At 40.1% G+C, this 12936-nt stretch overlaps 1 protein-coding gene across 1 annotated transcript; it reads left to right on the top strand.

Annotated features, from left to right (window-relative positions):
* The first annotated feature begins 8646 nt into the window (after positions 1-8646).
* On the top strand, positions 8647-11364 carry klf17 (Kruppel-like factor 17). Its single transcript, XM_018677562.2, has 3 exons — positions 8647-8861; positions 8998-10102; positions 10209-11364. The coding sequence occupies exons 1-3, from the start codon at positions 8781-8783 to the stop codon at positions 10382-10384; spliced, it is 1362 nt and encodes a 453-aa protein (XP_018533078.1). The 5' UTR covers positions 8647-8780; the 3' UTR covers positions 10385-11364.
* Positions 11365-12936: the final 1572 nt, after the last annotated feature.

Here is a 12936-nt window from a genome sequence, read left to right as displayed (position 1 = left end):
GACACGTGTGACATTTATTTGCCTTGTCTGTTAACTCCATACTATACGCTAAATTCACAGCAAGTTCACAATCAGCACTGTATTATCTATTCCTGCTGCTCTGCACTGACCATAAGGTCTGTATTTACTGTTAGTTTCCGTGCAAAGAAAGAGCAGGTGAAACATGGTGTTATGCTAATGTTACACAACCATCTTATTTGCACATTATTTTTAACTCCCACATACAGCGAAAACACAAACACAAAAAAATCTGTTGTTAAAACATCCGACAAGCATCATTTTCATTTACAACTTCTGTTGACTATTTATGTTCAGGCTGTTTGGTTTCAGTGAAAAGATGGCTGTATTTTAACTTCAGTCATCACACTCATAGTCACAGTTCAGTTAAGGCACCTGGAAAGATAAAGATAAGCATATCAACAAACAGAGTTGCTGACCTTAGAGACCTCACTTCTCTGTTTCTCACCCTGTTCATGTAAACAAAAAAATACTGGAATCAAACCAGACTTTAAGTAATACTTCACTGTTTTACAACACACAAAGATTCATAATTCTTCCTGGCAGCCTATACTGCAAAAACATATTTTTGTAAAAATGAGAGTTGAAGAGTAGAATATGGTTTTACCTTGTAAAGCTGTAAAAAACAAATAAACCAATAAAATTATATATAGATAACAATGAAAATTCTCAAATCAACACAATGTATTTTGTTCTATTCCGAATCTGTAAGCAGATTGCATCCAAATGTGTGAATGACATCTACATGTACCAGTTAATGTTCTGGGCAGTTTATGTACCTGTATTTTTAAAACAGGGGAGTATATGTTTGTCATTGGCATAAGCATGCTAACGTAGTCACTCTGACAATGCTAACATGCTGATTAGCCAACATAATGCTTACTATGTTCACCCTCTTCTCTTTAAGTTATTATGCTAACATTTGCGTAATCTCCACAAACACATAGTGCAACTGAGGCTGACATAAACTGAGGTAATGGACAACTGGAAATTCTGATGGTGGTTCTAGATGAAAAGTTAAGGAGATGCCCAAATTACAGCCATTCTACTTAAAACCATAAATGTGAACTTTATTGTAGTACTTCAAGAAAAGTCAGGGGATCACCAAAGTCCTTAGGTTTCATCATCTGGGTACACTGAATGTGGGGAATGGACAGACTGACAGACTCACATTGCCATCCCTGCAGCCACACTGCTAGCATGGCTAGAAACAATGGGCAGAGAATAGTTTATGTCTTGTCAAAACTGTACAGCAGTGAGCAGCAATCACCTACCAGGACCCTGCATATTTCAGTGACAAAACTCTCTCACTAACAGATTTATGGTCTGCATGGGTGGCCCTGCTGGGAATTGAACTCCTAACCCTACCATGAGACACCGTACTGACACTGAATACACAGTGTGTTATGCACAATACATCACCACTTGGCCTCTCACTCACCCACGTTGCGCGGCAGCTTTCTTTAACTTCTCTATAGCCCGTGACAGAAGGCAAAGAAACCAGGTATCTCAGAAAGCATTACATCATTTGACATCCATCACAGATATTTGAATTTCTCTTGATTGTTATGCTTACGACTTTCTTAAAGTTGAACAGGCTGTATTGGTCATTGTTGCTGAAATCACAGGCCTGCCACTGAAATGGTTCCCAAACTTTTTTCTGATTCATCACGTCCTCACAAGGCATGTACTGAGATGTTTGGTCTCACGGTGACACTATGTTTCTCATGTTTTGGTCTGAGGGTGAAACTGGTGCCCAGGTGGTCTTAATAGCAAGAAGGGCAAGTGTAATACGATACACACACATGCAAAAATGAACACCATTATGTGTGAAATAATAACCAAAAATGTCAAGCATTGTATGTTTTCCTTATGCCTCTTACAAAGGCACAACAATGGATGTGATTTTGTCCCTTTGTCATGTGTCTCTCTAGAGTATCATCACTGGTTAGGACAGTAACACAGCTCAGTCACTGAAAGACGAGCTAAGTGGAGCAGCCAAGATGGAGGAAGAGCTATCTCTTATTGCCTCAGAGCATGAGGATTGCTCCTGAACAAAATATATAGACATTATGCTGCAACAGCAACCCTAAACCATCTCCCTGTTTTAGCACACAATGTTTCTCCCATTACCAGTTTAATGACGCTCCTATTGTCAGCCATTTTCTTTAAACAGAAACCCACTTGTAATAATATAAGCTGGCTATTTATGGCACAAAGTTAGACAACTAACAGCGGTGTCAGGTCCCTGAGTTTATGACTGGGCCTCTTGTGTTTCATGACCTTTATAGAAAAGAATACAACAGAATAATCCCTGGTGTTTGTTTTGACTGGTTTGTGTCAGAATTTTACAGTAATTACCAAAAGAAATTAAATATAACAGCCTAGTTTGCTAGCTTCCACTTTCCAAGTGGAATACAAACATGTCAGCATAATGGGCTTTCCCAAATGTAAAGGGACGATGTTTTGAATCCTTAATAGTATGTAACCAACCATAAGTTTTAAAAAAAGAAGTGGTAAATGCCTAATTTGTGTTTCTATTAAAAAAAAATAAATATTAATGTTCACAAACTGTGTAGTATGACATGCCCCAGGAGGATAAGCGTGTCCCCTTGCATCACTTGGTCTCCAGTGTCAGTCAGCCAGTGCCATAGGTAACCCACTCAGAGGCTTGAGGCACAGCTTCCACAAATATGTTCAAAATCAGTTTTTTGCCATTTTGAAAAACTCACAAATATTTAATATATAATACATTTACTATTATTATAGTTTTATATATATATACACAGAAAGTGAGGATTCAAATTGCAGTCCACTTTAATGATAGGTGACAAATGGGTGGAGAAACAACTTCTTACTAATTGTATTGAGAAATAATTTCACTGTGTCATATCTGATTTCAAAGGAACTGACCAAATAACTGCCTAACATTTGCAAATTAGTAGAAGTTAATTTCACAATTTGTGAAAAAGTTGATGTTCCAGTAATACCTGGTTAGGACAGGTTCTAATAAGAACCAAAAGGAATGGTTTCACTTGCCTTCCTCATGCTCACTGTGACCTTTTGATCATATGCTAATTGCTGTTGTTTGACACTGTTGCCTGTATATCAAAGCTAAAAAGCAATCTATCTGCCTGTAAGTCCAGCTGCCTGTCAGGGTATCTGCAAACATGTGGGAAGCACCAGTCATTCACACGGGTCAAAGGTACACATCAGCATCTTCACATTTTTATTCAAATATTTTCATTGTTTGGAACATATTTTACAGCATTTGCACTTTTTCTCATATGTTTTGATATTTTGATTTGAGCACATTTCTTTTCTGTGTCTCTGCTTTTGTTCTAATGCATTGGTTTGGTAACATTTCTTGATAATGTGGCATCATCCTTGTACCTCTTGTACAACAGTGGAAGTGTCTGCCATTTTTTCCCCAAACTCCATAATTATTAACATGTTTCATAGAAGTTTATTTTTTGTGTACTACCATGGGAAACACACACACACACAAACATCACAAAAGAAGTCCCAACAGGTGGAACAGGTAAATGGCCCTTCAGGTAAGGAGTGAGCTGGTAGCAAGAAATGGGCAGACTCTCAGCTGCTGCTAGAGGCTAATACGGAGAAATAAAGAGCTGAAACTGAGACAGAAAGAAGTGAGACCGGTTCTTTCCAGTGCACTTGAATAAAGTGCTAGATCAGGTAGAATAACGGCTGCTGGCCTTTAAGTTGGTATATTAGTTACTCAAACTCACATCTTCTGCTCATCAGTCCAACATAGTATTTTTTTTTTTTTACAGTCAGATCACTGCCCTGTGCTAAATACTTAATTCCAACACAATCAACTCCAAATTAACAATGGTGATAAGTGTTAGCAAAGATCAACATGTTAGCATGTTTTAGCAAGTTGCATAATAAAAACTATTCAGCCATAATCCTTTTTTCAGGATTGCATCCTTGAATTTATTGCCATATCTGTATATAACACTGGATAGTTCATTAGCTCTACCAACATTTGAACAGCTTCTGAGCAGATTTATAAGTTCTTGTTAAAGGCTCCTGAACTAACAGCTAAATGCTAAAAACATGCATTTTAAAACATAAATCATTTGATCTACTTGAAAAACAAGACTATAGCAAAATTTATAGCACATAATGCAAAAAGTATACATGCAAAGTAAGAGTGCAAAAACTATTGTCACTGCAATTTTAAGGAAATTGCTGCATAAAACACATTCTGTTCAACAGCCTTGTTCATGTTGTACAGTTCATCTAAAATCACTGTGAAAGTGCTTGATGAGAAAATGATGACAGCTGGATCTTCTGTACTTTTTGTTTACTTATATTTTATAATGCTAACTAAATTAATACAAAATAATGGAGCAATAACAGGCCCTCCTCTGACTGATAATCTAGGCAATCAAGTGCAGAAATTGTTTTTTGCAAAACCTCCAGACATGTCTGGCTGTTACGGTGAAACTGGATTTCAACTTTGCTGGTGTGTTCTGGATTTTACTTAAAAAGATATTTTAATTGCCTTAGTATAATTTAGGAAATAAACCAAGACCCTGTGCTGCTCTGTCATCTGCTAATAGCAGGGCTAAAGCACAAAAAACACAAAACAATTCTCTAAAAAACTACTGAATCTAGAGAGTGATACGAATTGGTAATTGTTCTGAAAACTCTCCAAGAACAATGGGCAGCCTCAACTAGAAGGTGTATACACATTTGAGCTGATTTGATTTTGAATAAAGAGGTCACTTGGTACATGTTCTATACAAGTAATAGAGCTTTTAAATGGCTACAGGTTAAATGTAATGATGTAATGAAGTAGTGACACTCAGACTAACAGGGGACTTATGATAAATAAAGACTACCAAGATTAATGAAGAAACTGATGATGATAAAAAAAAATGTAGTGACATGATGTATTAACAGTCATGACTCCCTCTCCATGTATCACTCTGCTCAGTGGGTCATCATTACCTTTCGAGCTCCTAATTATCTCTGATCCTGATCACACACACAAGATACGTAAATCAGCTAACATTCTGCTAAGTATGTGCCAACCTGATCTCATTAGGCTAACAGCTAGCTGCTAATGGCCTTATTAGCGCTGAATGTTGATAAACCATTTAACCACCATGATCTTTGCCCACTGGAAAAAGGTAAACCATTTAGGACTGATGGAAGCTAAACACTATAGCAGACTAATGCTCTCTTGTTTAATAGAATGAGTGACTTCATTAACATATGGATGTTTGGATGTTGGATGTTTTTGTCTCTAAACATAATGTGAGCAAACATACATTTTCTCATCCTAAAAAATTAAATGCATATATTTCTTTTTTTCTACCTATATATGTATACTTAAATTGGAAGCCTAATAACTTAAAACCAACAAATCCTGCAATCACACATCAACCCACATCCCATTTAGTCCAGTCCAGACTGTTTGACCCAACAGGCGTCAAACTCTGGCTTCAGGAAGACCAGGATCACTGATTGCAGGGCCTCAGGCCCATGTTATTGCTGTTCTTCTTTCCCATGATTCTTCTCTTTAGTTTGCGTTTGTTCTTGTTTCCTCTCCTCCCCACCTCCTTCTGATATCTTTCTAGAAGGTAACTAGCCCGTCTCCACGCTGTCGTTGTACTTTCTTTTTTTCTCTCTAATCACTTTGTTGCTTTTTCATGCCATGCACGACGGCATATTTATCCAAGATAACAGTTGGGTTTCCCCTCACGTTGTGGGTGATGAAGATAATTGCTGTTTGTGTGTGTGTGTGTGTGTTCATGTTCTGCTAAGTAGATTCTTCCTGGTTGTTCTAAGCACAGCTACTGATTGGACAGGAACACAAAAACAATGCATGTGCATGGTCATGTGTCTGTAAATGAGACACAGACAGTGATTTTAGTTGTCTGAGTGTGCCTTCACACATTTGCATGGAAGAAACAAACTTCCAATCCAAAGACTTCTCAGTATGCAAAGTCTCCTGATACACTGCTGTATGATTCCTGTGAAAACTCCAGCATCTTTTTTGAGCATTGAAGCAAATATGAAACTGGACCTGTGAGAAACTTACTCATTTAATGTCAGCCATAATGTTGGAGCTCTTCCGTCCAGCACAAAGAAAAGAGAGCAGAGAACAAAGGAGGAACAAAGATGTGGAGAAGTAGTTGGAGTAGCCCACAAACACATCTGACGTGTGGTAATGCAAATCATCTCTCCTTCCAAAACAACAAAGAGTGTTCCTATTAAAGGCAACAAAACCTTTGCTGAAAGATTTTATTTTAACAACAAGTTCCACTTGCCTGCCAAGATAATGGAGCAATGGCATGAAACAAAGACATACTCCAAGAAAAATGTGATTTTTTCTATTTTTTGTTTTTTAATGTGGAAACACAAACAATGAGATAAAACAGCTTTTTTTATGTATATTTACGTAGGAAACATCTGAGTGTATCTCGGCTCTCTCTGTCTGTCTGCTCAACTGTAATCTTAAGTAATCGTGTTTAGAAAACTCTCAAGCTGGAAGACTTCCTCCCTTTTAGAAAAGAGAGTGACAAAGGGAGAAACCTGAGCCCAGAGCCGTTCTTTATCTCTATCTGTCTCTCTATTCTTGGCTGGTGGGTTCTTACATGACCTGAGTTTGATGATGCCTTTGATGGAACAAGATAGAGGATGGCTTTCTCTGCAGGGGGATCTCACAACACAAAGTTATGTTTCAGTATGTGAATTTTTCAAGCATACAAGGACAAAGGCTCCTTATTGCTCCACAGAAGGTTCTGTGGTACACTTAAATTTGCAATAAATTCACAAGAGTATACAGTACTCTAAACACAAAATGTCCTGAATATACTCACTACACTGCTACACTGTGTCTGCATCCTTAGTTATTAGAGCTAAAGGTGACTGCAGAGTGAAAGTAGAGGAAGCAAGAGTCTAGTTTTTCCTCAGGAAACAAAGTCCATTTCCACTTGGCACACAGACAGAAGCGGAATTTGTTGTGCGTAAGCCCGGCAGGGTAAAAATAACGGAGTATAAAGGGAGAGAGCTCCAGGACGTTGCCTTTCACAGCACCTGCAGGAGCACAGACAGCAGAGGAAGAGACATTTGCATTAGTGTGTTTGGCTTTGCCACAGGTTGGGGGATACACAGTAAATCAAACACACGTTATCTAATCTAATCTAATGGGATATGGGACCAGGAACTTGTTATGTTATGCTGAATGTCATATTTTTTGTAATAAAGTAGAGACACCTTCTACAATGCAACAGAAAGCGAGAAGGTACACATTACAGAAATATTTTTTGTTTTGTGTCAATAATGTGACTCTTGAAACTGACGTTTTGTTGCTGTTTTCATCAATATGGCTTTGTTACTGCACCAAGTTAGGATTTATTTTATGTTTGGGGTCAGTCTGACCCCTTATGAACAATGACGGAATGAACTGACAGAAATTCACTCATTCTCTCATTTTATTGTTTTACGCCTGGGGTCATTTTCTGTAGCACGCTGGTGAAAACTGTTATCAGCTCTTGCAAACTACGAACTGTCATTAAGCATTTTAAGTATCAATCGATAAAAAAAAAAGTGTGTTTTTCAGCTGTTATCTCTCTGTATGAGCTGCATAAGACTGTACAAGCCGAACCAAAATAACTCCAAGTCAAACGAAAGTCTGATATTTTCTTGATCTTATTTCACAGTCTTGTCCTGTTGCTTGTTCCCCCTCCACTATCGAGACCCATCCACCTGTACATTACCATAGCAATGACTGCAGGGGACATTACCTGGCTGTAGGGAGGGGGGGGGCATTAAGAAACATGTAGTCCTTTGTTGACATCCAGATTAACAGGTTGTTTCGATGGGCTCCGGGAATGAACCGCCTCTTCACACGTCTGTGTTTGTGTCAAACACGCAGGGATCAAGTCGGGACAAATTAACGATATGCGTGTGTGTGTTTGAGAAGGCTAAGATGAAACTATGGGTGACTTTTACATTGCAGAATAAATATCTCTGAGATACAGTCACTCTGTTGGGTTGCAGCGCAGCGAGTGATGCCAGCTTGACCCGATTTCTTTTTTCTGAAAAGTATCAATATTTTTACATGTCACAAAATATCTGCACTTTCAGGCAACTTGAAAGACGCACTGGGGCTTTGACTCCTCTCCCGCACTCTGCCTTCTGCCAGGTTTAGTGTCGCCCCCTGTACCTGTTTCTAGGGAAGTCTTTAGTCTACCATGAGGGGAAAATCGCTGCAGTGGAGATAACTTTGATGCCTTTACACCTCACGCACCTCGTCGCACACATTTCTGTCTATCTCAAAGGTGAAAACATTTAAAAAGAACGCGGCATGAAAGCTACTTCATTTCCTGCGGCTCGGGGAAGGAAAGTAATGTTCATGTATTTATTCGTTAATTCAGGCATGTAAATTCATGAACATTTCTCTAACACACTTCAGTGATATACCTGCTTGACGCACCTGAATGTCATTTTGTGTTTGCTTACACCGTGGGGTGCCGTGGGGGAAGCTGCATGTGTGTGTCTGTGTGTGCGTTGGAGAGAGGGGAGGGGTAAGTAGAAGCCACACCTCTCGGTATGGGGCACAGGACCTATAAGAAGGTCCGTCAGCACTGTTGATAACTCACATCCTGAATCCTGGAACGCTCCTGACCTACCAACGTTACCAGATCAGGCGCTTTATGGCCAAAGTCTGTTCATATTCACAAGTCTGAATTCTTGCTTATTGTGTCAAAGCAGTCAGCATGGCTGTGGCTGAAGCTGTGATGCCTGCCGTGACATCTTTTCCAAGTGTTCAAGCCATGGAAGGAAAACAATTTGACAACGTAAGTACACTGAGTAAGTTCACTGAGTTTTACCTGTAAAGAGAAACTGGTGTGTGGGCATGAATAATTGTGTGTTTTTAGTTCAGATCGCTTGTTCACATTAGGCTCACACACTTTTCTATGTGCTTCCGTACAGCTGTGCAAGGTGGATGAGTGCGCAAGAAGCAGCGCAACAGGTGGCGCAGACAACCCGCTCATTGAAGTGGAGTTCAGTATCGTGCAGTCTCCCGCTTTACCTGCCAAAGACGACGACGAGCTGGGGAAATTCTTGGACCTCGAGTTCATTTTGTCTAACACCATCGGCTCCGAGGTTGTGAGCAACAGCAACATTTCTCCGCAGCAACAGCAGCAGTGTGCGTATTCTCTGCCGGAGTCTCCGGAGAGCTGCAGCGGCGGTTCTGTGCCAGACTGCAGCGATCACCCGTCCCCTCACATGGCCACGCAGAGCTACCACGGCGCCGCGAGCTTCACGGGCTCAACCCCAGTCCGTAGCCTCATAGCGGAGCTTCTCACGCCTGAGATGACCTATCCGGGGGAGAGTTCACCGGACAGCGCGGGCAAGGCGAGAGACGGGCCAGAGTACACCGAGCTGCGAGCGTTGAGCTCGGTTACCCTTCCACCTGCTCCCGCTCATCACCAGGTGGCCGCATCTCCGCCGCCGCTTGGATACAAAATAAAAAGCGAGCCTGTAAGCCAGTCTTGTATGATGGCTGCTGCTGGTGGGAACTATATGGGACAGATACGCACCGTGCATCCAGCAGCTTTTACGCACCACCACGCTTCAGTTCCAAGTGCGTTGCCGGGGTTCGGTGCGCACCATATGCAGCACCCTGGTCCTCAGGGACGCACGGACTGCCATTTGGCACATATGAACTCTACCATGAGCTCCCATCCTAACCAGCACCATCTGCAAAACCAGTACATGAACGCACCCTATCAGTCGCAGTACGCACACCACGGTGTGCCACAGTTTCAAGGACCGTACAACATGCACAGAGAACCGGTGCGCGTTCACCAGCAGCATCATCCAGCTTCCATGCAGGGGATGATGCTTACCCCTCCCTCTTCGCCGTCGTTGCTGGAGTTTTACCCACACGACGAGGTGGGGAGCATCAAGCAGAAGCGAGGCCGCAAGTCGTGGGCAAGAAAACGTGCCGCGACGCACAACTGCGAGTTCCCCGGCTGTGGGAAAACCTACACCAAGAGCTCCCACCTCAAAGCCCACATGAGGACACACACAGGTGAGCACAATTTCACTTTGGGTCTTTAGGGTCAAAGTTAACAAACCAGTTATTTCTGTTGTTGTGAAGCCTGTAATCTAAAGAACGTCCTTTGCTTGTTCCTCAGGTGAGAAGCCTTACCACTGTAACTGGGAAGGTTGTGGTTGGAAGTTCGCCAGGTCAGACGAGCTGACCCGTCACTTCAGGAAACACACCGGACACCGACCTTTTCAGTGTCACCTCTGTGAGCGTGCCTTCTCCCGCTCCGATCATTTGGCTCTCCACATGAAGAGGCACATGTAGGCTACATTGAACATACGGACATTTTGTATCCAAATCCACCCTGGTCAGAGATTCACAGAAGACACACGAATTGCCTTCCTCACTAATGGACACTGTGCATCTGGCCAAAACCAGTGACACAAAACGCTCCCTGGTATATGTGCAGTGCCATGGCAGAGGGTTTAAAAGCAACTATGTCATGGTTAATAGCATTTGATCAAATGATGTACCACTAATTTATTCCTACAGGAACAAGTTGTGCTGGTTTATTTCCAAAAGTGCATTGCATACCAGTGATCAAGTCAAGTGCCTCTCTGTCAGAAAAAAGATTGGTGGGATTTGTACATATCTGTGCATATGTGAATTATCTTTTGGCTAAATTATAGTAGTGTGCTATTTAAGACATTTCCTCACCCTGTCTTTTAAATAACTTATTGATTGTCTGAGTGCCTTGACAAGACTGCTTATCTGTTTCCCAAAGGAGAAAACTCACTGTGGGCAGGACCCATTGTACATATGTAAATTGTATTTTTGTAATGTTTACATCTTATGTCTTTGATACTACTCAAATCAGGTCAGGGTTTTTATTGACAATTTTTTTAATTCTATTTTCTCACAGTTTTTGTTAGAATACACAATAGATTTTATAGATTTGCTAAGCATTGTAGGCTAGGCCTACATTTCTTTGGTTTTGTGAAGATTTGCTTGAGCAATGCCAACAAATTCAGGTACTAAACAAATTTTCAGGATGCCAAGAATCAAATGTCAATCCACGCTTACTTCACTCCAATTCAAATTTTTATTTATCACTCAGTGTCTTTAGGGACACAAGACTATGTATTTTGCCAAGGAATATGTTTGTTTTTTATGAATGAAGAAATCTACTGCAATGGTTAAACTACTGTACTTGAACAGAATTGCCACCCAGAGGTATCATTCTCCAAGAATGCTATTGTTTAAATGTACTTAAGGGCTCAAAAATAAAAGTACTTTTGCAAATATGTCTATCATTGTTATATTTTGTCAGCATCTTAGTACAGTGGAGTAAAAAGTCAAACAAAGGTCACTGTGGTTCAACAGTAACTGCAGTGGGTTTAGATAAAGATGAGTATAGGCTATACATGTAATGTGGGGTCATCTGTTGATCACATGATCCATTATTTTGAATATGACACTTTGCAACCTCCAAGTGGGTTGACGAGTCCTATGAGGTAGGTTTGTGCCACTGCTTATTAAAGACTGCCCTCTAATGTTCATTTATATAACAACATTTGCCCAAGGTGTGTTTACCAGTTAGATCAGACAGCTGTTAGGGACGTACTGTTCTGGTCTATACAGTGTTTCACAGGTTCATACATTGTGCATTTAGCACTGGAGGTAGCAATAGATTGATGGCTCTAGAGGAAGCAGAGTTTTGTCTCATTTATAAGCCATCCAGATTCATTGTTATGTTTCTGCCATGGTAGTCCTGGCTTTGTTCCCAAAAATGAAAAACTTGGATTGAAACTCGGGGGTCCAAACCACAACCACAGAAAAAAGTGCTGAGTTTCCTCTTTTCAAAATGAACAATTTACAAGTATTTACACTCAAGTTATAGCCTCAGGCTATCGAATACCTAAAGTACATAAACACAGCCTGAAGTTTCCAGTTGCACAACAAGAAAAACTGTACAGAAAAACTACCTCATAAACTAAAGCACAAGCAACTCTCCATGGGAACGGAGTTGAAGAGTGAAAGGTTCAGGCATTTGGTTATATATGCCAGAGATGGTGAGAAATAATAAGTAATCAGATTACAACTGTTACAAAAACATGGCACCTGGTCAAAACAGCACTGAATCTGCATAATTATTTCTCCTTTTTCTATGTTTATTCTTTTATATTCCTTTTTTTGTCCATAGTAAAATACAGTATATACTTGTATACAAATGCAAGAGTTATATCATTCTTGAACAAAGGTCATTTGGCATCATGCACATTTGCAATAAATTATGTAATTAAATTGGATGTGGGGTGTAAATTATACAATAATCCCTCAAAGATAAATTAATCCATTAATAATAATCAAAAGAAATTAGTAAAAAAAAAAATGAATTGGTATGATAACCTGTGAGATCCTGTCAGATGTTTTGTGCTTCTTTCCTTGTCATTTCTCAATTTCTCCACTAGATGTCCTCTTTGGTTTAGTTTCTACATACAGCTTTAATCAAGCTAATTATGGACACTTGCTGTACACAGAAATGCCTGACATATGTGTTCAGACAATTGAGTTTGTTGAGTTTGTTGCTTGTGACATTTCTGAGTCTTCTCTGACACATTTTGGAAATTCTACCAGTACTGTGTCACCATGATTATTAGAAGTCATACAGTCACTGCTGTTTGACCAATAAACATCACATTAAGAGGTATAAGGGCACATTTCTGAAGTGCAATAAACCAAAGGTCTGTAGTAATAGATAATGCAACTGCACTGATAATGTCAGTGTAATAGAAGACACAATGACTAAAACAGACAGGTAACATAACCTAAACTTGACTTTATTAAATGCAAACCAGTTGCTAATTAAATCATTA

Source organism: Lates calcarifer, linkage group LG4, assembly GCF_001640805.2.
Source record: "Lates calcarifer isolate ASB-BC8 linkage group LG4, TLL_Latcal_v3, whole genome shotgun sequence".
Taxonomy (NCBI): Eukaryota; Metazoa; Chordata; class Actinopteri; family Centropomidae; genus Lates; species Lates calcarifer.
This window is presented reverse-complemented; position numbering and strand designations above follow the sequence as displayed.